This window comes from Hemibagrus wyckioides, linkage group LG25 (assembly GCF_019097595.1).
Source record: "Hemibagrus wyckioides isolate EC202008001 linkage group LG25, SWU_Hwy_1.0, whole genome shotgun sequence".
Lineage (NCBI taxonomy): Eukaryota > Metazoa > Chordata > Actinopteri > Siluriformes > Bagridae > Hemibagrus > Hemibagrus wyckioides.
In genome coordinates, this window is record NC_080734.1 from 12,393,551 (window position 1) to 12,421,260 (window position 27,710).

The 27,710-nt window shown below is 39.1% G+C and overlaps 1 protein-coding gene across 2 annotated transcripts; it reads right to left on the minus strand.

Moving 5' to 3' along the window:
* Positions 1 to 472: 472 nt before the first annotated feature.
* LOC131345920 (bromo adjacent homology domain-containing 1 protein) lies at positions 473 to 25,311 on the minus strand. 2 transcript variants are annotated; one of them, XM_058379115.1, is made up of 7 exons: positions 25,084 to 25,311; positions 6,687 to 8,351; positions 5,769 to 6,124; positions 5,536 to 5,695; positions 4,841 to 4,920; positions 3,642 to 3,733; positions 473 to 3,515 (listed from the first exon to the last, which is right to left on the minus strand). In XM_058379115.1, the coding sequence occupies exons 2-7, from the start codon at positions 8,329 to 8,331 to the stop codon at positions 3,329 to 3,331; spliced, it is 2,520 nt and encodes an 839-aa protein (XP_058235098.1). In that variant the 5' UTR covers positions 8,332 to 8,351; positions 25,084 to 25,311; the 3' UTR covers positions 473 to 3,328. The 2 variants fall into 2 exon arrangements, with proteins under 2 accessions (XP_058235098.1, XP_058235097.1); XM_058379114.1 differs by lacking the exon at positions 25,084 to 25,311 and adding an exon at positions 13,301 to 13,519.
* Between the last annotated feature and the right edge of the window lie 2,399 nt (positions 25,312 to 27,710).

The following is a 27,710-nucleotide window of genomic DNA, read 5'->3' on the forward strand; positions in this document are numbered from 1 at the left end:
GGTTATTATTATTATTCTCAATTTATAATCCACAGCAAAACAATTGTTTTTTTTTTTGTTTTTTTAATCGGTTAAAACAATATAAGTAATTTAATTTAAATAGATTCCTCAAAAATAGTCCCAAAAATATATTGCATATTCTACCTTTAGAAATAGCCTTAATAAAATATCTCATTGCAGGAGAAATTGAAAAACAGAGAAATTTTTTTTTTTTTTTTTTTACGAATATGGGATCAAAAAACGTCATTGCATTTTCACCACAATATTAATATTCTATCTATTTTTGTTTTTTGTTTTTTTTTTACAGAAGACCTGCTTATCAAGGAATAATTGCAGCAAAATCTGTGCCAATGATACAATGGAATAAAACAGCTTCTGGGTATTTCACACACATTAAACATATACTTTTTTATATATATATATATATATATATACATATATATATATATATATATATATATATATATATATATATATATATATATATATATATATAATGCTGGAAAGCCATCTAAGCTACCTTACTGAAGAAATTCTGATCCCACTGTACAACAGTTCAACATGTCAATAATTCATATATGAGCATGGATATGGTTTACAGGTTAAAGCATTAAAAATGCAAAATGATATGCATTCCTAATCGTAAGCATCTCAAACACTGAAAACTACTTCAAATCAACTAGCGTTTGCTAATCTAGAAAAAGTGCTAAGTATTACTCATTGTTCAAAAGCTTAGAGGTCACTACTGAAATATATCAGAGATTTTTCTCTAAGCACGTAGGCCCTGATTCAATCAACACAATTAATATGATTCACATAGTTAATAGATTTCAGAGATGGTAATTGAGGCTACACAGATAGTGGAGCGCAGTGAAACAAAATTCAGCATTTAGTCACGAACTCAGCGAAAGGACAGAGCTGTAGTACTCTAGACGTGCCATGTGCTTTAGATGTTTGCATCGACAAAGAAAAATGGGAAAATAACTGCTTAATGTGTCACACGAAACGTTTTAACCTATTTATTTATATAATTTATCTGATATTTTTTAGCACTGACTACAAGCTAGGGAAAGATCAGTTTAAGGTTTTCTGTCATCGTAAATCTGATCAATGAATGAACGCATTTTCAGAGTAGGCTTGTGCGATATAACAATACTATCATCCCTACACAATATAACATTGCCATGATATCTAGACATTATGCATTTTGCATAGGAGCTCCACAAAAACAATGGAGCATGCTAGTGTTAGACAGTAAAAAAAGCCCATGTTTAGATGCACTGTAGTCTTGGGTGTGTAGGTTGAGTATGTGTGAGGCACAGCAAGATGGAACAACCTTTTTTATTAGCCTGAAATTTTTTCTTTTGTTTTGTTTCTGTGGAAATAAAACTGTAATATTGCCATGCTCTCTCCTGACTCATCACTTTAAGAGAAAACCCCCCAAAAATGGAAATTACCCCAGAGTGGCAGAAGTTTAGTGTGCTCCAGCCCTGAAGCTCTCAGAAAACATATGCTCCCATGAGCACTAGTGCGAGTTTTCTCTCCAATAAAATGAGATTTGAGACAATCGACATGTGAATCCAGAATGAACTGCAACCCCATTGCCATAGCATTTATCAGAGATGCCAAATTAGAATATTGATCAAATTTTTCCTGTGTTAAGAATGAAAATGCCAAATGTTCGTTAGACAACCAATTTGTAAAAGGATTATATCCACTGTGCTCTTCAGGTTTTATTTGTTTTACTATATACTGAATAAATGAAGTGTTCGAGATGGCTGTAGTTTCCAATTGCTATTGCCCGGAAATGCACATTTTCATGTCTATTCTGTGGGTTGCATGTTAAGATAGAACATTGCGATCAGGGATGAATCAGTATCGCACAAGCCTATGCTTTAGTCGATGTTTCTTTTGCTGTTTGGTGTGCTTAATTATGTGTAGTGTGAAAGTAAACCAAAGCAAATCAGAAGTGAAACCAACAGTATCAATTTCACTCTGATTCATACAGCAAATTTTTAACAGGTGTAAAAGCGCCCTTGAATTTAAGTTGGTGTGTGTATACTTAACAAAAGGACTACCAAATCAGCATAAGTTTCACGTTGTTAGAAGTAGTTATTTCTTTCTTTTGTTCTGATATAAATGAAAAAAAAAAAAGTTCTATAAAGGGCTCTTCCTTGCTTATCAACAGTGTTGATAAAATCAGAAAGGGAGACTTAACTGTAAATTGAAATAGTCACAGAAGAATAAAGAAAGGAATATCAAGCAATGGATTAGTGCAATTTAGCTAGGGTGACTAGAAGCAAGGGAAAATGAAAAACATGCAGGATTTTCAAATAAATGTGTCAGATAAATTTGTTAAGTGTTAAGTGTCTCCACTCAGTGCATGATAAAAAATATCTTTTACTTGGAAAACAAGTGTCAGCTTCTCCAACCTGTGGCATTATAGGGCACAGATCCTGGGGGCTTAGTTAGTGAGAACAGAGATTAGCACTGAGCTGACCTTTGGTTTTAGTACAGAAGTTAAATTCTTAGAGGTTTCGGTCAAAACTAGCTGCCAACCGAGTGACCTGCATAAAGCAAGACATGAGAAGAACGAAAAAGACAAACATTACAAAGTGACCTGAACGCAATAGAGAAAGACACGAGAACGAAAAAAACAAGCATCTACTCTTGTAGACATTTCACTGGTGGACTGAAGAGTCATTTGCCCGTTCAATGAAATGGCACAGTTTGAGTCCCACAGGAACAGAAAGCATTTGCCCCTAACACAAATAGCCAGATCCAAACAGCCAGACTCTCCTAAACATGAGCGCTAGATTATCTTAAGGACTTTGTTTCAGCCGACAATTTAAGCGAGACTTTGAAGAAATTGTATTTGATTACACTCTGAATCTGAAATGGCAGCTTCATCTAACTTCCCCTGCCAGTGTCACAGTCCAGTGTACAAGACAAATCACCAAAGGGAAATATAAAACCTCTTCCGATATTAAACGGAAGGGTGAATAAAAACTAAATTTCTACTGAGAATTTACAAAGAGTCTCATCAAGAATCCAATAAAGCTGTCATTTCCGTTCTTCTGCAGCACTCGCTTTACACGCTGCCACTCTGGGAATGTGGAGACAGTTTAAAAATAATCTTGTCCAACAGCCCCAGACCTCCCTGAGGTCTACCCTCCTGAGCGAATAATAAGAAAAACAGATCGTTTATGTTTTCAACAGTAAATCAGAACAAAAAGGCCAGTAGGTTGCACAGGGATCTTTTTAGAATGAAGGCTTTCCATCATTAGTGAGGTGCAGGTGTGTGTGCGCTGCACGCAGGCTTGCACTCTTACTGCAGGTTCTTCAGTATGCGGCCGTAGCGGAAGTCGTAGACGTGGCGGCATAGGTAAACCAGTTCGGGATCAACGTCGTCGGGCACAAGTCGGTGAGTGGGGACAGCACTGTCAGTGGGCTGGGGCACCATGGGGATGCTGTCGGGCACCCCCTCTGAGCGGCGCTTTACCAAGGCACAAAATCTACAAACAGAAAGACAGCAGACTAACTCTCTAACACTGATATACTTACAAGGAGATCCTTTGATAAAAGACCTTCAATTAGTGCATTCAATAAGCCATACCCAGTAAAATATTCAAATATCTTACCTACAGTACTGTGCTAAAGGTAAAACATAGCATCTGTCCTCAATACAGGCCACGCTGTTTTCATCTTGATGTCGAGAGGCGAATATTTCATTCTGGAAACAGCCAGTGTAGTGACAAAAGTTAAAACTGTGGTCAAGACATGGAGCTCTTCCAAAACCTTTTTGCATATATTTGTATGTGCTCACCTGAAACCTTTTGCTTAACCTTTTAGTAAACAGTTGAACTGAAGCAAAAGACTTTCCCAATTATATTAATGTTGAAACTTTAAATATTATGTTATGTTTACAAATTTAGCAAGAGAGAAATGTCAGTGGAGGGCATACAGCGGATTATAAAGTCCATTAGATACCATTAGACAAAGTGAAGGGGAAAAAAGGTGCTTGTATTCCAGCAAGAGAGTTTCATGTGCTAGGTTTCATGTGCTAGATGTTCTTTTACACAAATAACCGATTTTGCTGAATAACGCCAATGGTAGTGAAAAAGTTCTGTACAAAATCTTGGATTTCTTCCGTGCTGAACGTGATATAAATGGTCTCTAGTAACTTAATAAGTAGTATTATTTAGTGCTTAGTAAGCCCATTCTTTGCCTTTATATCTGCAATCAGCTTTTGGATCTCCTCAGCATTAATATTTAACCACATTCATCCTGAACATATCTGTTCTAACTCCAGATAACAGCCAGATACTGACTTCTTCATATCAGGTGTGGAAACTGCGAGGGTCATGACAAAACACAGAGATTCTTGCTTTGGGTCCTTTTCGAATCATTTTCTGTTGCTTTTGCCTTGTGTATTTTCTTGTTGTGTGAAACATATATTTATTAAACATATTTAGCTAACTGAAATTTGCAGATGATTTTTTAAAAATTTGTTAAAAAGAGGTATATTTTGCTTTTATCTCCCCATACCCCATGGGGTAAGCAATCCTATGTACTCCTGTATATTACAGAACTTTAATATTAGATGTAGGCTTTTGCCTAAACGTTTTATTTTAATAATCTGTCAAAAGTGGAAATGGCCACTTTTTAAATCTTTCAATCACAATGTTTTTTAAGCTCTTCAAATAACTATATGGAAGTATAACTGCTGTACAAAGCTGAATGCAGACGAAAAGGTTGGCTAAAGGATGTGTTTATCTCATAGTAAAAAAAAAAAAAAATCATTAGTAAGCTGCCTTACAGAGATGAGCGAGTGCCTCACCTCACAGTGCATGCTGGGATCTCTGCCTCCCTGTGTGTGTTCTGGTCGATAGTACCAGAACAGGCTCATCATCAGCTCTCCTGGAAGAGGGGAAGCAAAAGGTCAGTGACAGCGAATTCTTCAGCAACATTTAAATACATTTGGAGTGAGACAATTTGAACATATAGACATTAAAAACAATACAAAATGACTTTCTCTAACAAACATATTTTCTTCTGGGATTTCACTGCTTCTGGTGTGACCGTATACTTGCTGTGAATAAACATTTGTACTTGCCATCGATGTATTCAGTAGCTTAGCGACATTTAACAATCAGTTATAAACCACAAAACACAACCTCACACATCTTCAGAATCCAGAGGCATTAAGGAGCCTATATCAGTAGCCTTTCTTCACTGTATGAGGTGTACATGAATCAGAGCAATTCTCTTTTTCACTTAAGCCAAAAACTGCTATGACCTGCACCTTCCAGTACACATCTAATCTTTTAGTAATCTTCTAAGTACTCAACACCACAGCTACACAGGAACATTTATCAGGGAGCCACTCTAATTTTTTATTTCCTCTATGAAATACAGAAAAACAAAGTTACATTAAGTTACTGGCAAAACAAAATCTAAAGGCAATAAAGTGCCTGCAAATACTCATGTTTAAATAAATGGGAGCATTGAGAATCACAGTAAACATTCTCTCACCTGTCTTAGGGTCATCCCACAGAGCTGATATTTTAGCCACATAGGGCAAGGATTTCTTCCTCGGTCCGGAGCGCAACAGCACTGTGTCTCTGACTCGGATCACCTCTCCATCTCGCTCTACTCCTTCATAACACTGTCGCAGTGCTGTCATGTCCTCTCCCTGCAACACAATGCATTTTTGTTGGGAACGCTCTTGGACAAACCACATGAATCACCAGGGGAACAAAACTCACCGCAATAAAGACTTCTTTCTCTGTGGGTTCTCCAAAAGGACGCCAGCCGTTTGTGGTGCGGTGGCGATGTACTTTTTTCTGCTGTTTGGCACTTGCTGGGCAGGGCACTGGCTGTTTCTGAGACAGTTTTGTAGGTCTTGCACCAATAGAGCCATTGGGTGGTTTGGTGTTTTGAGGGCATTCTCTTGGTCCTCGGTGCCTGACCTCTGTCTGTCTGTTGTCTGCAAGAGTGGACAGAAGACGTGGCAGAACCGTGGTGGATGGGCTTAACCTAGGTAACGGGCAGCCAGAATGGGGCAGGGCTGGTGGAACAAGCAAAGAGGAACTCTGATCCCCTTGAGGTGAAGAGCAGCCTTCTGCAGTGTTTGGATGAGAGACACATTATCAATAACGATTCAAAAAGATTAAGGAGTCTTTCATAAGACATTTCTGGCATCTGTCATAAAACCTATTAATATGCAATATTAATAGCCATTTACCTGCACTAGCCATATTTGTTATGCATCAATATGCATGCTATCAATCACACATCATTTTCTTAATGGCAACAGGTGCCTCAGGTGACAGGTATTAAAATAAAATCCATGTGAACGCAGCCTGTACTGTTGCTTATCAGTAGACTGCAAAAAGGGTTCTTTAAAAAGGGCTATACCTGAAAACTTTTCCAAATGGAAAACCCTCTGTTGCAAGGATTTTCAAGAGGGACAAAAAGAAAAACTTCCCAAAGCCAAATGAAATTGTCATAGAAAATAATTCAGGAGTTTAAAAAATACACCACAAATTTTTACAACTTTTATAGTCCCAGAAGACTGCATTCCTTTTACAGGTATGCCCCTAGGGATCATGCCAAAAAAACCCAAATGATTCTAACACAGTGTCACAATATGACATGGATAAGATATTTTTTCCAGTTTTTACCTGTTTTGATTTGATGGCTACAGTTGGAGCAGCCTGTGGCATAAGAGCACGCCCTGCTGGTGACAGGCTGCATAGCGCTGAAAGTGTAACTGCCAACTCTACAGCCCTCGCTGCAGCATGGAGAGCGCACAGGACTGCAGAAGGCAGGGTGTGAGATTCCTGAGGCGTGGGAGACAGAGGAGGACAGCAGCTTTGACGCAGGGACCCTGCTGGGACACATGGAGCTGTGTGCACAAGGTATTGGCTGCGTACTTAGACAAACTGAACGAGGCCCATGATTTGCAAAGTGAACATAGTAACTCGAGTAGCATGGGTCTGCACACAGGCATGGGTGGGCACTGAGGGTGAGGGCTGGGTGGGTCAGTGAAGACGGGGCAACCAGGCATTCGTGCTTCACTGAGGCCACAGGGTGCTCATCTGTCTCACTGCAGGCCTTCTGGCTCAGGTAAAGTGCCAACCTGTGACAGTATTCCACTGAGCCTTCTGTAGAACAGCAGTAACAAGAACCAAGCTCAGTTTCCACCTGCTCTTCTTTTACCACTTTAATGGGATATCCCATCATGCCATGTGAACGATACCCTGGTTTGGCTAAGCAGTGACAGTCAGAAGGTCCTTCCCACTTCAGTTTAGACTCACTCCCCTTGATCTTGCATGCTGCACCACTACCCTGAGGTAAAGCCTGTTTGAGTCCTTGCTTTTTAGGCTGTGGCACCCGGGATTTACAGCATGTGGTCTGCTTCCCTGTAGCACAAATGCCTTTGCTGTCTGTCTTTACTCGCTGCTTACTTCCTGTAGTGGAGCTCGTGAGCTTCAGCAGAGCAGCAGCATTGAGTCCAGCAAGGCGTCTTGGAGTAGGAGTGTACAGACTCGGATCGATGTCGTCTTTTTCCTCTGACTTGCGCTTCTTAGCCTTCTTGTGGTTTTGGCACATTTCAGTCTTGTGGGCTTGAGCAGCAGCTTTTGACAGGGTGCAGATTTTTGCATCATCTGTTTCATTAAAAACCAGTGCTGTCTCATGGTACTGTTTCTTAGGGAGTTTGCTTAGTGGTACATCTGTTTTCTCCAGCAGCAGGCTGTTGACTGCTTCAGCATTAAGAGAGGCAAGTCGGCGTTTACGGGGCTCCTGAGCTACAATTGTATTACTACTTGCTTCATGTTTAGTTTTTGATTGGGTATGTGACGTTTTATTGGCGTTTTCGTTGGGTTTGTTTCTCTTTTTTTTCCGACCTCTTTTTTTAATTGCATTTGGCTCTTCCTCATGTAATTCACTCTCCAGACGGGTAAGCAGGACATGGCAACTTAAGGCCTCGTCTTTTGATTTGTTACTTCGTCGTCGTAGTGGGTAAAGCTTCCTATTCCGCTCTTCCCTCAATTTCTTGGACACTTTTGCTTTGCCTTTTTTGGCCACAACCTTCAGAGGCCTGCCCTTTTTTAACTTGGCTCCTGTCTTACCTCCGTCATGGAGCCATCCTTCCATGGGCTTTTGCTTGTCTCTACTAGCTGTATGCTTTAGTGCCTTGGCCTCCTTCAAACAATGCCCAGGCCAAGCTCTACCCATGGTTTTACCATGGGGACAACCATCTACATGGTTACAGCCCTTGCCACAGCTCTGGCTGAGGGAGACCTTTTTCTGAGCTTGGCTCATCACATGCTTTCCTGGAGAATCTAGATGGGTGAGAGACATAAAAATTTATTTTAAAAATATATCAAGCGGTAACAAGCCATATAAAGTATTCAGCATATTGCCATTGTGCCTAGACTGTTAATCTAGAAATCTGTTCACACAGGTGTGTATTTGACTGGGATCCCTCAGGACCTAAAAAAAAGTCACAGGACCAGACAGCGTTTACTATCATGCAGGCACTCGGATATGAAACTTGTGGGACAATGCTGAGTAGCTTGATGTCACTGGAAGTACTGGGTTCGAGTGGCACAGCATAATGCCAATTAATTTTGATTAACTGCGTTTTCCTGGGCAGGGCCACTGTGTTTTAAATGACATTTGTTTAGATTAAAAAAAAGTCACTAAGGCACTAAAATAACGTAGGATAGTACAAATCAGCGAACAATGTGATTGGGACAAACTTCGCTCAGTCTTTTTTTATTTGTACAGTATCTGTATAAGAATTAGACTAAATGATGTAAAATATATGAAAATGAAGGCAAAGAGCCAAAGAGATTGCCTTTAGACTTTATCAATCATGCAACCATCAGGAATATGAAAATTCACGAATAAACTCCTGATTAAAAGCTGGTAAAAAAAAAAAAATTTTTTTTTCCTGTGATTACTTCACTAGCAAGTTTCTTAGTCATAAACTTCTTAATCACAGGTTTACATTTGCTTATTTGGAAAAGCTGAAACATTTCAGTTATTCACAAGAATAACGCATTTTACAGTCTACTATAGGATGCTGAAATTATTCACCATTTAAAACAATTTTCCATAAAATGATTTGCAAGAAATTACTAACTAAACCCTATTGATAAATACAACTGTTATATACTAGATTTAGACACGTGGTATTTGCTCATTCCACTGCACATTTGGATGGTTTGTATCCATTCAGGCTTTACCCTGCTCTTTATATAAACCAAGGCCAGACTGTTTTCATAGCGCTTCATAGGCGTTCCCTATTCAAAGGAATAATTGTGGCACCCTTGGACTGCAGGCAGTTACTCAGGCAAGCAGCTGACTGGATAATAATAAATAATAGATGCTTAAATGTGCATGTTTTTCAGCAGTGTTGTCTGACAGCAGCACAAATCTCAACTTTCTGCAGAAGATATACTCTATACACTCGGTGTACGATATTAAAGCTCAAATGGAAGAAGACATTAAAACATAAAGGCAGATCAATTCACTTAGCAGCGATACAGATGCAGCAGACAGACTGTCACTTTGTATGTCATGAAGAGAAAAGCTTATTGAACACATTTCTGGGATTTTCAGATAATTGTGCTCTGGATTGCTATTGATCTACTTCCTCAAAATATCTCCTTTACTGATAGGTCTGCAATCCGTTAAAATGTAATACTGCAATATTAAGTTTGATATAAGCAGGAAATGTCAAACCGTAAAAACACATCATGTTTTGCCTTATTTTTATGACTGTATAAAACATTTGACTGATAATCATAAGACCATGATTTAAAGGAAAAATTTAATGACATCAGCTTCAGAGACATCCCACGCTACTTCCTTGCTAAAGCCGTTTTGCTTATATAGAAATTAGAAGACCAACAAAGCAGGAGTTTCTGTTTGTGCAAGCTGATCCCACTGACACGGAATTAGCCTCATCATTAAGCTTGATTTAAAGCACAAGTTTAACTGGTGTTAACCGTTTTAGGTCATTAGACACCGTGATGAGGTCCATTAAAATAAATTTGCCAGAACATGTCAATGAGAATGCAAACCTTTGAGCTTGCTAATAAAGGTAACTGCTGTATGTCACCAGCTGCTGTATTATAAAGGCGTCAGTAGGCGACCGGTTGCTATATTAATAATGTCTGTCAGCTGATGGTGCGACTAGCTTTCGACTTTTGACAATAAATCTGTTTCCTTGCTGCTAAAATGAACCATTCTGTTTCTCCTTCATCTCGCACGCGCTCTGTTGTGCTCACTCCGATCCGTAGTTGCTGCGGCAGGTCACTCTGCATTTGCATAAAGTTAAACCTTTCTCAACATTGTCATATCGCTGGACACGAGCGCATCTAGTTGACGATGCTCGCTGTCACTCGTGTCAGAGGAAGGCGACAGCTCTCATTGAAGAATGAATGGTCTTGAGTCACTGTGAGTTGCAATATGAGTGAATGTTTCACAAGAATGCACTGCTCTGATATTCAGGTCATGTCATAACAGGTAAAGATTTTCAGTAAAAAAACAAAACAAAACAATAAATGAACATCAAATTCAGTTTTGTTCATAAACTGTAAGTAGCAAAACTGGCAGTCAGTGGCAGGTAACTACATAACTAAACAACAAACTATTAATTAATATATAGAAACATTATTATATAGTAATATAGACAAGCTACATTATATAGTTACGCCGATCAGGAATAACATTATGAGCACTGACAGGTGAAGTGAATAAGACTGATTATCTCCTCATCATGGCACCTGTTAGTAGGTGGGATATATTAGGCAGCAAGTGAACATTTTGTCCTCAATGTTGATGTGTTAGAAGCAGGAGAAATGGGCAAGTGTAAGGATTTGAGCGAGTTTGACAAGGGACAAATTGTGATGGCTAGACGACTGGATCAGAGCATCTCCAAAACTGCAGCTCTTGTGGGGTGTTCCCGGTCTGCAGTGGTCAGTATCTATCAAAAGTGCTCCAAGAAATGAACAGTGGTGAACCGGGGACAGGGTCATGGGCAGCCAAGGCTCATTGATGCATGTGGGGAGTGAAGGCTGGCCCGTGTGCTCCAATCCAACAGACGAGCTACTGTTGCTCAGATTGCTGAAGAAGTTAATGCTGGTTCTGATAGAAAGGTGTCAGAATACACAGTGTATGACGGGTCAGGGCTGTTTCAGCAGGAAAAGGGGGACCAACACAATATTAGGCAGGTGGTCATAATGTTACGCCTGGTCAGTGTATGTTGAAATAATAATAATAAGTTGTGTTTTAATGCCTCAAGACCTACAATAGTAATAAACTCACAATTGCCCAGATAAAAGGGTGCGAAACTTTACCTTTCTACATCAATGTGGTGGTATCTTTATCTTTTGTAGCTTAACATGTATCTAAACATGGATGTAGTGTACATTTTAAAAAATTACAACACAGGGACAAAGAAAGTACACCATCCTTCAAGTCTATGTTTTAGTTATCTGACTTGCTAAAGAAGAAAAAAAATCAAGGTGTCAGAAGTCAAAGTCCAGTCCTCAACCAAGGATCTTGTGTACAGAGAGCTGTGCATGAAGAAACACCCTCAAACACCAGTGAAGCAATGTTGTAAAGAAGAGAGGGCCAAACTTGTTGCTAAAGGTGATTCTACATTTTACTATATTATAGAGTGGATTTTTTCCCCACATGGTTTCTGAATGTTGATTTGTTAGCCTTTACTTTTTGGGAAAAATAACTATTAACTGAAATCTGTTTTTTGCCACCTGAGGTTATTAGTTCCCTATTATTATTATTATTATTATTATTATTATTATTATTATTATTATTATTATGTAATAGGTACACCCTGGACAGGTCTCCAATCCATCACAGGGCCACATATAGACAGACAACCACACACACTCACACCTATAGGCAATTTAGAATTACCAATCAACCTAATGTACATGTTTTTTGGGAGGAAACCGGAGTAAACCCACACAACACGGGGAGAAATTACAAACTCCACACCCCGGGATTCGAACCCCGAACTACGCCACCATGCTGTCCATTAAACATTTATATAAAAAGTAATTGGCACTACATACTAAAGATAGATGCAGAAAGCAATAGTTTTTTTAGTTTTTACAGCTGTGAAAGTTTCTCCTCACCTCTGTTCTTTCAGCGATCCTAATATGGCTGACTGAGCAGACATCAGAGTGCATCAGAGACTGAAGTGTTTTTAAAAGCTGAATGATGCAGTCAGAAATCAATACTAGAAAGTCAAATCAGTTTCTAAATGTGTTACCATGGTGCTGTATTTAACACTATGTTTTCTAAAGGTCCTTCGAGAAACTGTGTGAGCAGACGTAACCAGCTATTATTACTAACCATCAGTTGAAGGTTAAGTACTGGTTGAGGCTCAGTGGTTGAAGCTCTGAACTGGTAATCTGCAGTCAATATGACTTCATTCTAAGATTGAGGTTTTTACACTCCTCCATGCTCTTTCCACATTGTGGAACAAACAGACTGAGTTAAATGAAGTGCAAATTGTCAAGTGTCTGACTTTTTCGACTTATGGGCTCATCAATTTTTAAATAAGCTTTCATCCAGCGACTCTGAGGTCCGGTATTATAATGCAAACATCATTAGCTCAGTGTAAGAGCAGCGCTATTGCACCTGACCCGTGCAAGCTCCTTCTCTGTTAATGAGGCCGACCGCACGCGCACCCGCCCGCGAGCTTCCGACAAACTGCACGCTCGTGAACTTCGGAGCGACAAAAGCGAAGCCCACACGCCGTTTTTTTTGCATTCGTCTCGTCTCCTCCCCCCCCCCTCCTCTAAATGACACCAAATCTGCACGAGCTTCCTTGCCTTTAAAAGCGTGCGTTAAAATGTTGAAAAGTAAAAGTTAAGTGCCCAGACGGGGGAGGACGACGTTTTTGCTGCGCCGCGCGCTGACACACAGTTCGCTTGACGTCAGCCTCCATCAGGATAATAAAATAACACCCGCGATGTTCCTCGGTGCAACAGAGCTCATCAATGCAGGAACACTTCAAGCCGAGGTCGATCACGGCCAAAGAAACACGCCTTTAAACCAAGTGCAGCTTTCTCCTATCGTATCGGGGGAAGCACAATAACACCAGCACGCAGCCAAATCCGCCCTGCTCACGATGTTTCAGCGAAGAGAAAACCAGTTTCTCCCGAGAAAGGGTCGCGCACAGTTCACGAAAAAAAACATGTCTGTCGTTTCAAATCGAGTTTTCAAAAATAAAAAGCACCATACTCACAGTTGAAGCCACAATCCAGCTGAACGCCGAAAGAGGTGTTTTTTTTGGTAATGATTTATGTTTAAAAGGCCAGGCAGAGGGCTGATGTGTGGTATGGACGCTAGCTGGCTGCCCGCTGTCCTCTTCCTGCTTCAGCACGAGCAAGCTGCTCTTAACTTCAGCCGCACCAATGACAGCGGAGGCACGCGCAGCCTGACACTCCCGCCATCCAATCAGGAGCAGCGCCAGCTGTTGTTTCCAAGCTATAACTATTTGTAAATAATGCACAACATATAAGCTAAGTTTAGCTAATCATCCTGGAGAGGGATGGAGCAAACTGTTAACAGATACTCCAGTCTTTAAGTCCTCCTTGGGAAATACAATAATTTGAAGACTTGTAGACTTTGAAGGTCTTCAAAATATCTTCAATCTTTAAATGACCAAGTTTATTCATAATTGACATTCATGAAAACTAACCACAAATATATTTTCTTACAGTTTTTTTTTTTTTACAGTGTTCCCCATTACAAGTTTATTTTTTAATCATAACAGCTCAGAAACCTGTTCAAGTCCCATGAGGTTATGGCAACAGACACCTTGACTACATCAAAACGCTAAATACACCCAAGTATATATATATATATACAGTTCTGGAAAAAAAATAAGAGACCACTGCAAAATAATCAGTTTCTTATTTTCTTATGTTTTTTTCTTCCAGGTTCATGTATTGGTGAGATGAACAGTTTTGTGAACTGCTGACAATATTTCTCCTAAATTCAAAATATAACTATTGTTATTTCGAGTGTATATTTAAAGGAAATGACAACACATCAAAATAACCCAAGATCATGCAGTATTTGCAGAACTTTAATAACTCAAATAAAACAAAATGCAAATCATTTGTAAACAAATTGTGTTAATGCTTTGGTTAAATAACATTAAGAAATCAGTATTTGGTGGAATAACCCCGATTTGCATGCGTTTTGGCTCCATGATCTCCACCAGTTTTTCCACATTGCTGTTGGGGAACTTTATACCACTCTTTTTGCAAAAAAGCAAACAGCTCAGCTTTGTGACCATCCATCTTCCTCTTGATGACATTCCAGAGGTTTTCAATAGGGTTCAAATCTGGAGATTGGGCAGTGGTCTCTTTTTTTTTCTTTTTTTTTGAAAAATATCAATATAACAGTATTCTATTTTATAAAGATATTACAATGTTCTATCATAGTAGTATACACCTTTATATATTTTGAATCATAAATCTCACATTACCTATAGTGTCACAGTTTCAACCGTATGAGCCCCGCTGTTAATGCCCTACTCTATTTTAGTTATGATGCTGAACCCCAGAAAATCCTGCCTATTTTTAATGGTTTAGCTTTAAACAAATGAAACCTCACTTAAAAATATATCGCTCTTCGCTAAGGCTGACTTTTGGCTAATAAAGCAAACAGTTTGTCAGATAATCTAGACAAACTGTAAAATAGCAACATAGGACAGACGATGCTTTCACTTGTCTTATGGCAATCTACATAACGGTTGTCCTGGAGACTATTGTTTGTACAACATAAACCTTTTGTGAGAATAAGCACTTGCCAAAGCATTTGTTATGGCTTCAATGGGCTTATATAGACTTACAAAATATATTTATATGTTTATGCTCTACTTATAATGGAATTTAAATATACACTCTCTCTCTCTCTCTCTCTCTCTATCTCTCTCTCTATAGAGTTTCAGTCCATGTAATTCACGGGCACGTATGCCTACGCAAAGAAAATATGGTTTTGAAAAATTCCTTTCTTCAAATTAAAGATTTCCATCAGAAATCTGAATCTGACTAATGCTATTTGTTTTGCTACTTGTCTAAGCACTGTATACACACATCCATCTCCCAAAATAAGCTGTGTAACTTCACCTAAGTAGTAAAGAGGAAATGCAACATTAATATTATAAGGCACTTAACATATAGCCAATCACCTAGCTTTGGCTCAGCAGTTTATGCTCTGGGATGCTGACTACAAAGTGATTAAGTTCAAATCTCAGCCTAGTTGCCACTGTTGGGGCTCATGATCGTCATTTGTGCATCTCAATTGCTGGGCACTGGGGATAAATGTTTCTGTAATAGCAAAATGTAAATGTATGGCAGTGTAAACCATTGCCCCGGTATTAAAGAGCATGCACAGCACATATTCTTATGACTAATACACATTTTGTTGAATTGAACCACATTCCCAATAAAGAAACAGCTGGAATTTTAAAACTTTACATTGCATCATCATGTACTCTCTTTCCAGACTGAGAAGTGCATTAAGAAAACATTCAGAGCTACATGAATTCATGTTTGGGCAAAGGCAGACGTTTACACAATTTCTCCCTAGCCAGTATTAACCAGTAAAACATTTGTAACAGGTTCACTGGTTTTGAAGAGAGTGTTTTGGAAATGGTTGCTCAGTGCAGTGCATCTAGGTAATTAGCAAAATGCTATTATGTACATTTGCATGTGCATTGGGGAGCAGACAGAAATTGCAAAACTTGTAATCAAAAAGATGATATTATCAATGGGGCTAGGAAACTACCAAATTAGGAAATGATTTTGAACAGCACGTGGTCCTGGTTCATTCAAGTACAAGTTATTCACTGACATGATCAGCTGCAAATCAAATCTGAAGATAAAATTAAGAAGCTATCTAATATCTACTCTGCTGTTAATATCTGCTGTAGATTAGAACTAAGGATGGGTCTTCTGGGCAAATGTTTTGCCAATGACAGGAATCAGAGAATTATCCACAAGTCTGTGATATCTGTGATATCTGGTGCTGGAATAATTCAGATTTCACCCCTCACTTTCTATACACAGCTTCTGTATCAGCTTCCCTATTCATTATCCAAGGTTTACCTATAGTAGGACAACATTTAGAAAAGAGGTCTTACATCTGTTTTTTTTTTATCCAAAATTAATTCTTGTTTCTAGTAAAATTCTAATTGTTTATAGTTGATCGTTGTTAATTAATCATTGATATTTTTACATGTAAACTTGACAATGTACACAGTGTGTGCAATATCGAGTTTCCCTTGGACTGAAAAATGACAATTCCCAAATATTGTTATTTTCCATTTTAAAATATCATGATAATTAATGTGTTCTGATCTTGTGTATTGTCTAAATTACTAAATACTTTTGAGTAGTTTTAACAATCAGGGATCCTCTGTTGTGCCATGTAATAATTTTCATATTTAATCCTCCAGATGTATATAAGATATACAGGGGAGTGTGTGAATAATGCTGCTCCTGCTGCTGCTGCTTCTGCTTATGCAAAATCATGTGTCATGTATAAACCAAGCTCCTCTGCTTCAAATCAGGCTATACCTCACCACACCAGTGTGGATTATTTCCCTATAACATACACATTCCTTGGTAAATCAGTGCATATAATGTTCTTTTGATTTTTAGTCATTTGCATTGCAAATGCATTTGTTACCTACATAGTAAAATATTTGAATGCTGCAGAAGTGCTTATAAATCTGGACTTTAAAGTGATTTGCCCCAGTAGTTTGGGAACCACTGGTATAATAAGTTGGTTATTATAAATATAATGTTTATAAGGTTAACATTTTCACTGATGAATGCTGCTCAGTGTTGAATAGGAATGCACAGGATCACCTAATAATCATCGCATTAACAGTATTTGTAATGTGTTAAAAATTGTGACACTTTGTTGTAGGCCTGTTTAATCTTTCTGGGTAGCTTCTTGCTGAAAATGGAAAAAGGCTGAAATTTTTCAATGGCATCAGTAAATGGCATAGTTCACTGATTTAAAAAAAAATCTTCTCTAATGTCAGTCAAGTCAAAGATTTTATTTATATTAACAAACTGCTTAATAGACCTGCCTTTCTCTGAGCGCTCCAAGGTGAGTGAGTGAGTGAGTGAGTGAGTGAGTTAATGAGTGAGTGAATTAATGAGTGAGTGAATGAGTGAGTGTGAGTGAGTTAATGAGTTAATGAGTGAGTGAGTGAGTGAGTTAATGAGTGAGTGAATTAATGAGTGAGTGAGTGTGAGTGAGTTAATGAGTGAGCGAGTGAGTGAGTGAGTTAATGAGTGAGTTAATGAGTGAGCGAGTGAGTGAGTGAGTTAATGAGTGAGTGAATTAATGAGTGAGTGAGTGAATGAGTGAGTGAGTTAATGAGTGAATTAATGAGTGAGCGAGTGAGTGAATGAGTGAGTGTGTGTGTGAGTGAGTTAATGAGTGAGTGAGTGAGTGAGTTAATGAGTGAGTGAGTTAATGAGTGAGTGAGTGAGTGAGTTAATGAGTGAGTTAATGAGTGAGTGAGTTAATGAGTGAGTGAATTAATGAGTGAGTGAGTGAGTGAGTGAGTTAATGAGTGAGTGAGTGAGTGAGTGAGTTAATGAGTGAGGGAGTGAGTGAGTGAGTGAATGAGTGAGTTAATGAGTGAGTGAATTAATGAGTGAGTGAATTAATGAGTGAGTGAGTGAGTGAGTGAATGAGTGAGTTAATGAGTGAATTAATGAGTGAGTGAGTGAGTGAATGAGTGAGTGTGTGTGTGAGTGAGTTAATGAGTGAGTTAGTGAGTGAGTGAATGAGTGAGTGAGTGAGTGAGTGAGTGAATGAGTGAGTGAGTGAGTTAATGAGTGAATTAATGAGTGAGCGAGTGAGTGAATGAGTGAGTGTGTGTGTGAGTGAGTTAATGAGTGAGTGAGTGAGTTAATGAGTGAGTGAGTGAATGAGTGAGTGAGTGAGTGAGTTAATGAGTGAATTAATGAGTGAGCGAGTGAGTGAATGAGTGAGTGTGTGTGTGAGTGAGTTAATGAGTGAGTGAGTGAGTGAATGAGTGAGTGAGTGAGTGAGTTAATGAGTGAGTGAGTTAATGAGTGAGTGAGTTAATGAGTGAGTGAGTTAATGAGTGAGTGAGTGAATGAGTGAGTGAGTGAGTGAGTGAGTGAGTGAATGAGTGAGTAAATGAGTGAGTGAGTGAGTGAGTGAGTGAGTGAGTGAATGAGTGAGTGAGTTAATGAGTGAGTGAGTTAATGAGTGAGTGAGTAAATCAGTGAGTGAGTGAATGAGTGAGTGAGTGAGTGAGTTAATGAGTGAGTGAGTGAGTGAGTAAATGAGTGAGTGAGTGAATGAGTGAGTGAGTGAGTAAATGAGTGAGTGAGTGAGTGAGTGAGTTAATGAGTGAGTGAGTGAGTGAGTGAGTAAATGAGTGAGTGAGTGAGTTAATGAGTGAGTGAGTGAGTAAATGAGTGAGTGAGTGAGTTAATGAGTGAGTGAGTGAGTAAATGAGTGAGTGAGTGAGTTAATGAGTGAGTGAGTGAGTTAATGAGTGAGTTAATGAGTGAGTGAGTGAATGACTGAGTGACTTAATGAGTGAATGAGTGAGTGAGTGAGTGAGTGAGTGAATGAGTGAGTAAATGAGTGAGTGAGTAAATGAGTGAGTGAGTGAGTAAATGAGTGAGTGAGTGAGTTAATGAGTGAGTAAATGAGTGAGTGAGTGAGTAAATGAGTGAGTGAGTAAATGAGTGAGTGAGTGAGTAAATGAGTGAGTGAGTGAGTTAATGAGTGAGTTAATGAGTGAGTGAGTGAGTTAATGAGTGAGTTAATTAGTGAGTTAATGAGTGAGTGAGTGAGTGAGTGAGTGAGTGAATTAATGAGTGAGTGAGTTAATGAGTGAGTGAGTGAGTGAGTTAATGAGTGAGTGTGTGAGTGAGTGAGTTAATGAGTGAGTGAGTTAATGAGTGAGTGAGTGAGTTAATGAGTGAGTTAATGAGTGAGTTAATGAGTGAGTGAGTTAATGAGTGAGTGAATTAATGAGTGAGTGAGTGAGTGAGTGAGTGAGTTAATGAGTGAGTGAGTGAGTTAATGAGTGAGTTAATGAGTGAGTTAATGAGTGAGTGAGTTAATTAGTGAGTGTGTGAGTGAGTGAGTTAATGAGTGAGTTAATGAGTGAGTGAGTGAGTTAATGAATGAGTGAGATAATGAGTGAATGAGTGAGTGAGTTAATGAGTGAGTGAGTTAATGAGTGAGTGAGTGAGTTAATGAATGAGTGAGATAATGAGTGAGTGAGTGAGTGAGTGAGTGAGTGAGTGAGTTAATGAGTGAGTGAGTTAATGAGTGAGTGAGTTAATGAGTGAGTGAGTTAATGAGTGAGTGAGTGAGTTAATGAGTGAGTGAGTGAGTGAGTTAATGAATGAGTGAGATAATGAGTGTGTGAGTGAGTGAGTGAGTGAGTGAGTGAGTGAGTGAGTGAGTGAGATAATGAGTGAGTGAGTGAGTTAATGAGTGAGTGAGTGAGTGAGTTAATGAGTGAGATAATGAGTGAGTGAGTGAGTTAATGAGTGAGTGAGTGAGTGAGTGAGTGAGTTAATGAGTGAGTGAGATAATGAGTGAGTGAGTGAGTGAGTGAGTGAGTGAGTGAGTGAGTGAGTTAATGAGTGAGTGAGTTAATGAGTGAGTGAGATAATGAGTGAGTGAGTGAGTGAGTGAGTTAATGAGTGAGTGTGAGTTAATGAGTGAGTGAGTTAATGAGTGAGTGAGATAATGAGTGAGTGAGTGAGTGAGTGAGTGAGTGAGTTAATGAGTGAGTGAGTGAGTGAGTTAATGAGTGAGTGAGATAATGAGTGAGTGAGTGAGTGAGTGAGTTAATGAGTGAGTGAGTTAATGAGTGAGTGAGATAATGAGTGAGTGAGTGAGTGAGTGAGTGAGTTAATGAGTGAGTGTGTGAGTGAGTGAAGGTGCACCAGTTCTATGGACTCAGTCACTTGTAACAGACAGAAGTAGCATTAATTCTTAGAGGAAATGTACTTGTACCTAACATACATGCAATTTAACACAAATCATCATTGCTATTCAAAGCACTGCAGTAAGTCAATATTTTTCTGATTTACATATGTGGGTGTATACAGTATTTTAGGTCAAAGGAAACACTTTTTAACAAACTTTTTTAAACCACTGTAAAACAAGAAAAGAAAGAATAAAAGGCCAATCAGAGCAAGAATCAATCTCCCCCTATATTCCCTCTGTGGACATTTTTATGAGTGAGGAAGATGCAACTGACTTGCATCAAATTTAGATTCTTTTAAAAATCCATCATTCAGGTTATAGTTTTCAGTCCTTTCTGTGATTATATGCTATATATGTAACTGTGATTGAAAATCTGTGTGTCTTGAAAGGTTGTTAAACTAAGTTTATTCACAAATGAAGCAAATTAAACACTATACACTATACTGTCCTTTGCAGCTATAACAGCTTCAACTCTTCTGGGAAGGCTTTCCACAAGGTTTAGGAGTGTGTTTATGGGAATTTTTGACCATTCCTCTAGAAGCGCATTTGTGAGGCGACGTACTGATGTTGGACGAGAATAATTCATCCCAAAGATGTTCTATCAGGTTGAGGTTAGGACACTGTGCAAGCCAGACAAGTTCCTCCACACCAAACTCACTCATCTATGTCTTTATGGACCTTGATTTGTGCACTGGTGCACAGGCAATTTAGAACAGGAAGGGGCCATCCCCAAACTGTTCCCACAAAGTTGGAGCATGAAATTGTCCAAAATGTCTTGATATGCTGAAGCAAGAAGAATTCCTTTCACTGGAACTAAGCCCAAGCCCAACCCCTGAAAAACAACCCCATGCCATAATCCCCCCTCCATCAAACTTTACACTTGGCACAATTCAACTACCGTTCTCCTGCCAACTGCCAAACCCAGACTCATCCATCGGATAGCCAAACAGAGAAGTGTGAATCGTCACTCCAGAGAACAAGTCTCACTGCTCTAGTGTCCAGTGATAGTGTGCTTTACACCACTGCATCCGGCACTTTGCATTGCAGTTGGTGATGTAAGGCTTGGATGCAGCTGCTCGGCCATGAAAACCCATTCCACGGAGCTCTCTATGTACTGTTCTTGAGCTAATCTGAAGGCCACACGAAGTTGCCGACTTCTGCACACTGTACGACTCAGAGTGCACTGATTTTACGCGGCCTACCTCTTCATGGCTGAGTTGCTGTTGTTCCCAATTGCTTCCACTTTGTTATAAGACCACTAACAGTTGACCATGGAATATTTAGTAGTGAGGAAATTTCACGAATAGACTTATTGCACATGTGGCTACCTATCACAATACCATGCTTGAATTCACTGAGCTCCTGAGAGCGACCCATTCTTTCACAAATGTTGTAGACACAGTCTGCATGCCTAGGTGCTTGATTTTATACACCTGTGGCCATGGAAGTAATTGGAACACCTGAATTCAAAACATTTGTCTCAAAACATTTGGCAATATAGTGTATTTGATCAACCGAAGGAATTGAATAATTTGACTTTTCAGTCTATTCGTCTGTGGGTGCTGACTTTAAGACCAGACTTCTTTCTGTTTTCCTGTTAAAACTGTTGTGTACATATTTTTTAGTTCCGTCTTGTCTGTCTCAATTGCCTATTAATGAGTAACTATGGGCAATACATTATTCAGTAGCCTGTATAGTAGTCTATAGCTGAAGTATGCATTTTAGCCAACTTAATTTAGTTTGAGGCAATGTCATTATTAACGTCATCCTGCACCATCCAAATCTATGGTCACGAGCCTCTCTTGGACAGGACGTCACTCATTTCCAATTAGACTTGACAATTTACACTGCTACAATTTGTGGTGAGGTGAAGCAACCACTGGCAAAATGAAATATGCAATATTAACTTTATTCAAATGAGATGTGAATATGCAAAAATACATCTATCACTATAAGAAGTAATAAGTATGGTTCCCTCACTGAAGCATTATCCATGTTTTACCCTGAGCAAGCCAGTTATACTGGCCATGCCGGTTTGCAGGCTTGTTTGGACTGTCTTTTTTTGGGGAAATAGATGGCAGTGACAAATGTATCTTAATATAATAGATGTACTCAATAAAACAGTAAATAGATGCAGCTTATATAGAACCGGTGAATACATTTTAATTTGTCTTCCATATGTGCTAGACATCTCCACCGTCTTTTTCGAAGAAAAGCATCTGATTTAGGATCAAATGAGTAGCTGTTTAGTTTGTGAAGCATGCTAAGGCATACTGAGGCACTAACACCCACCCAAAACACTCGTGGCAATCAGCAGTAATTCAGGTTAGAAATACACACTAATGACAAGCATAACGTGACGTGTATGATGTGAAGCTAGAAATCATTGCCAGTGTAGTGATTAGAATTTCATCTCTCTTTAATGAGTCAAAGCAAACAAGCTCAGCTCACATGGACTTTTTTGTAAACAGTTTGTTTTTGCTTATTTATCACATACATTTTCAATAAATTTCTACCTTCTGATTGACACCGTAACATTATATATTGTTTTCTTTTATTAATAAAGATCGATTACAGTTAATGGAAAACCAGCAATACCCTTTGGTGTGCTTGATTACTTTGATAAAAATATCATTTGGATAAAAATTCCTGTCCAGCTGTTACCCTAACAACAGCTCACCTCCCCAGTGAACTATATTATACATCCATCATTATAAGAAGCAGCAGTGCAGCAGACCCTCTGCTGCCTAAGACACTTACAGAGGAGAGACAAACACCATTACCATTCCCACTAGAGCTGACTCGCATTTTTTTGTGCCAAATAACTCATTTGCTTTTGCTAAGGTTCGCTTTCAATGATACTTGCACTGAATATGATTTAAGAAAATTATAAATACAGATCTGCCAAAAATAGTCACATTAGATCCAGAGCCTGTCGCGTAAACATTGGCTACAAGGTGGGAGAATTCACCACAGAGGTGATGCCGGCTATACAAGTAAATGAAAAACATGGATAACCGTAAACCCACGCTAAGTAGGCAGATGAAAAGAAAATCTAAAAGGGAAATGGAAGCTTAATATCCCTATTCCCTATGGTTCACAATAAAAATGAACTCACTATGAGACTCAACATTGTGTCACTGTTGGCTATTGAGTTGGAGCTTGAGCCAATTTGGTGGATGAGTTTGCAAGATGACAAACAAGAAAGAAGATAAGACTGCTTTCTGTGCAGCACACAGGCTAATTAAATACTCAAAATACATGTGTACAGATAGATGTAATGCATATGTCCCTTTTCAAAAATATGGACATTATTATGGGGTATTAATGTCCATATATGCCCCTCTTTGCTGCCATAGCAACACTCCACTATTCAGGCTTTCCACTAGATCTTGGAGCCTGTTGCCCATTAGTGTGGTCAGGCACTGATTTTGGGTGTGAAAGCATGGCACACAGGATGCACTCCAATTCATTTTAAGCAGGGTTCAGCATGGTTGAGGTCAGTGTTCTGAACAGGTCCAGTGAGATTAGCTAACCACAGCAAACCGTGTCTTTATAGACCTCAATTGGTGTACAGAAGCAGTGCAATGCTGGAGCAGGTTTGGGACAGACTTCTTAGATTCAGTGAAGGTAAGACTTAATGCCACAAAGACATTCTGGACAATTGTATGCTTTATGTGGTAATTTGTATGTGGTAATTAGAGGCAGGCCTGTAAATGGGTGTGAGGATCAGGTGTCCAGATAACTGTTGCCACATTTTGCATGTGGTGGGTTGTGTCTGGGAATTGGGGGTTAATGTGACATAGGGCGGTTTCCCACTGTGTGGCTTCCCAAAAGGTAAGAATTTAATTCATGAGAGAGCCGACATGAAACCATCTTCCTTCTGTATCAGACACTGAAAGGTGACAAGATTGTTTGGAAGTTAAAAATTTGCATATATTACAAAATCTCTAACTTGGTTAAACAGTGCATTGTGCTTTCCGAGAATAAACAGATCCAATTGCACAAAAATCGTTTAATTGAAACGGCACCCAATGTGAATCAGCACGGAGGCACCCCACGAATGTCTGACCAGCGATGACGTCACCGGGGAGCTCATATACGTAAACAGGGTCAATTCATTTACAAATGCATCATTACAGTTTTAACAGCCACTTAATCCAAACACTGCACAAGATCTGTTCCACGGTTATGAAGCTTCGGCTACGTGTATGGATGTGGACTTGGCTTTTTTTTTCTTTCCCACGAGCCCCCTCCCACTCTGCACGTGCCGTGTGCACATACGTGTTATACGAGTGTGTAAACCTGGTACATGTGGCATGTGTTTAAGGGCGAATGGAAACATTTACACGGCCATTATAAACAATGAAACCACAATCAGGCACAAAATTTGTCTGGAAATGATACGGAGTGGACTGCAAAGCCCTTTTCAGCTGTCACATTCACACTTTCTCTCACACACACACACACACACACACATACACACACACAGAGGCACATGGTAAATATGCCACAAGCCAAAAATAATCCAGCAGATTACTGTTGCAACTGCTTCAAACAGTCGAAGTCCAGTGTAACTTATTATAATTCGTGCAACAACTTATCTAACAGAGTGGACAACAAATTGCAACTGATTAGAATGAAGGAAACCTCTAAATACCTGCAAAAAAAATCAAATGCGTCTTTGCAAACGAGTCTTTAATATTTCTCTTCTTCAGTTTTTTATCCAGTTCCTACACTGAAACTGCGTTGGTGTGTTGTGTGCAATGTTTTCAGGCGTCTTCCGCTCTACCCCGGGTGAAACCTCAAAATAATTCAGCAAACGAGGAAAACAAGTCTACAACACTGACGTCTTCTAAACAACATCCGTGATCATGGGGCAAAACAGATACATATATGCACACGAGATCTTTTTCAAGATGGATTTGAGACTAACGATAATGGTTAGAAGAAGTCGAGATCAGTAAGAGCTTAAACCCGTTGCACCTTTGAGCTATCTTCTCTTACCTCCTCCCAGCCGAGGCTGAAGACTGAAGAAGCGCAGCAGTCCACACTATCCTTACCCGCAGTAGGAATAACCCTGATGTGTATTTGCACTGCAAACACCAGAGTTAGCCTTAAATGTCTTTCCTGGATCAGGAACCCAACGCCTTGTTCAACACATACATACTATTTTTCATAACCGCATCATCCCAACGTCGATGTCCGATCACATGTTCCTTAAAGGGACACGACTGCGGTTTTTTTTTTTTTTTTGAGGAAAAAGGTTCCTAGTTTTAAAGAGCAATCAGTAAGTAAAAGTCGGGAATAGCATTCATTATACACGACTTGCATAAGACACTGTGCGGTTTGTTCCTCTGTTAATCACCCAGACACTCCTTGACCACGTGGTTCCAGTGTGAAGCCCCTCACTCCATCACCCCATTGGTGGGCTTCATAAAATTGAGCCTGACCTGTCTGTGATCATCAATAAAGAACATTTCTTATAGCTGGACCCATTACTGTGTGGTGAAAATGGACTTGGCAAGATGTAGTTACTGAGTGGAGTCCATCTTTGCCAAATATAATGGTCCAACATGTACTAGGGTTGATATCCATTATCAGGAAGAAGCCAGGCTGATAGTTCGTTTCCCTAGAGGTCAATGTTTTATTCAGCAGTTACTATTTTGTTTGGCTTCTAGTCACTTTTTTTTATGTTGCCCCAACATGAATTTCAAGAGAGCATTTAATTGTCTGTTTTCTTACATTTTCTGTCATAATCTCAAACTGTCTTCCTGCTATCAAATCTGTGCAGTGTAACTAATATACTTTATTGAAAAGGGTTCTTGTGGGTTTGATGTATAATTAAGGGTTCATAGCTATCAATAAATGTTCTACTGGAACACTTTCTTATAGGGAAACTATCTGCTGTAAGGTTCTACATGAAACATTTAAGAGATCTCCTCCTCAGAAGGCTGTGCTGAAAAATCAAGCTTGGTCATACTAGTTACCAGGGGCCAAAAACACTCCAAGCTGTTCAGATTGGTTGCTCATCCTTTCCAGCTGGTGTGTTATTTCTGACCTATCTTTTCTGACCAAATTTGCTACTGTTGCGTTTGTTTTTCTTAAAAATACTATAATTTGGTCATTCAGAAACTGTTTAAAAAGGTGGAAAGAGGTGTTTTTGGCAGCTGATGGCTGGTCAGCGTACACTGGGTGTACAGAGTATATTTTTCAGATGGGACCTAAATGTATAAGGTTTACTGAGGATAAACAGCTTTGTATTAGTGATGATGAAGCATGGTAGCATATCATAGACAGCATTTGCAAATAGTGTTTGTTCATTCATAATTTGATCTTCAGTAATCCTGGTCAGGGCAATGTATACATGTGCAACACTGTACAGAGAGTAAATGACAAAAACACAGGATCCTGGAGCTGTGGGATGGCTTTGTTCATTTTATTTATTTTCTGGGGGCTCACTGACATAACACAAACCTTACCACTGAATCATCCAAGAAATGTTATTTGATCATCATTCAGCTATTAGACACATCTACTTTGTTGACCCAATTGTAATTTGCACAGTTATACAGTATACCCTATATAGTTTATGTTAATTGGTCAGTTTCAGACCACAGAGGGCTGTTTGGCAGAATCCAAGACCACATACAGCACATTAACATGCCCCTATCATGTCAGTGTCACTGCTGTGCTGAGAATGAAGCTTAATAAAGTGGTCATTGAGTGCGTTTCAATGGTTCTTCATCTATTCACCACAAAACAACTCCACAAATAGTCATCAGTTGCAGCAGGTGGCAACAAAACAGGCCGTCAATTGATAGGAGTCTAGACAACTGTGAGACGCACAGCATCTTCTAATGCAAAATTACTGCAGGTTTGAAAACCATTTGCGTTTTTTCCCCCCTTCGGATTTTCCAAACCATAAACACTGCATTGTTTACAGTGTGTTTATCATTGGTGTCAGCTACCCAGTAAGCCTTTCATTAAACTCTTGAGCAAACAAGTAATTATTCTCTCTGCCACTTATCCTAACCCAAAAAAGACAATGTGAATTCTATTTCATCTCAACGTTTTATTTACTGATTGCATACTGCAGGCAACAGAACCTCTTTTATATTTTTTGTTTTGTCTAAGCCATCTATAAAAGCTTTATTATGACACTGCTTCCTGTATGCAGCCTGGTTTTGAGATACAAATGTTTTAGCTATATAAGCAACTCATAAAATAGAGCTTCCGCTTGTTTAGAGACTGTTAATGAAAAGCCTGTGGATGGTAAGCTTTAACATTCAGCAACCATAAGCTAGCAGTTGGGTAACAACAACCCAGCATTTTAGAGCTCAGTAGGTTTATCTTTAACCAGCATTACATGGAAGAATTTGCAGAAAGAAGGTGTCACCATTTACTATATCTTTAATAGTGCTATATAGCATTCAACAGTATTATACATGTTGAAAGAATTTGTTTAAAAGTATTATTTTTGAAACATAAAAGCACACAGAACATATACAAGTAATTAATTTATTAATTTATTATTCTGCTCCCACAGAAGCAATCTGTGTGATAGATACATAGGTTTCTGTGGTAAAGTCCAACCAACACATAAAAAAGCATGAGAGAGCTGGGAAGGGTTA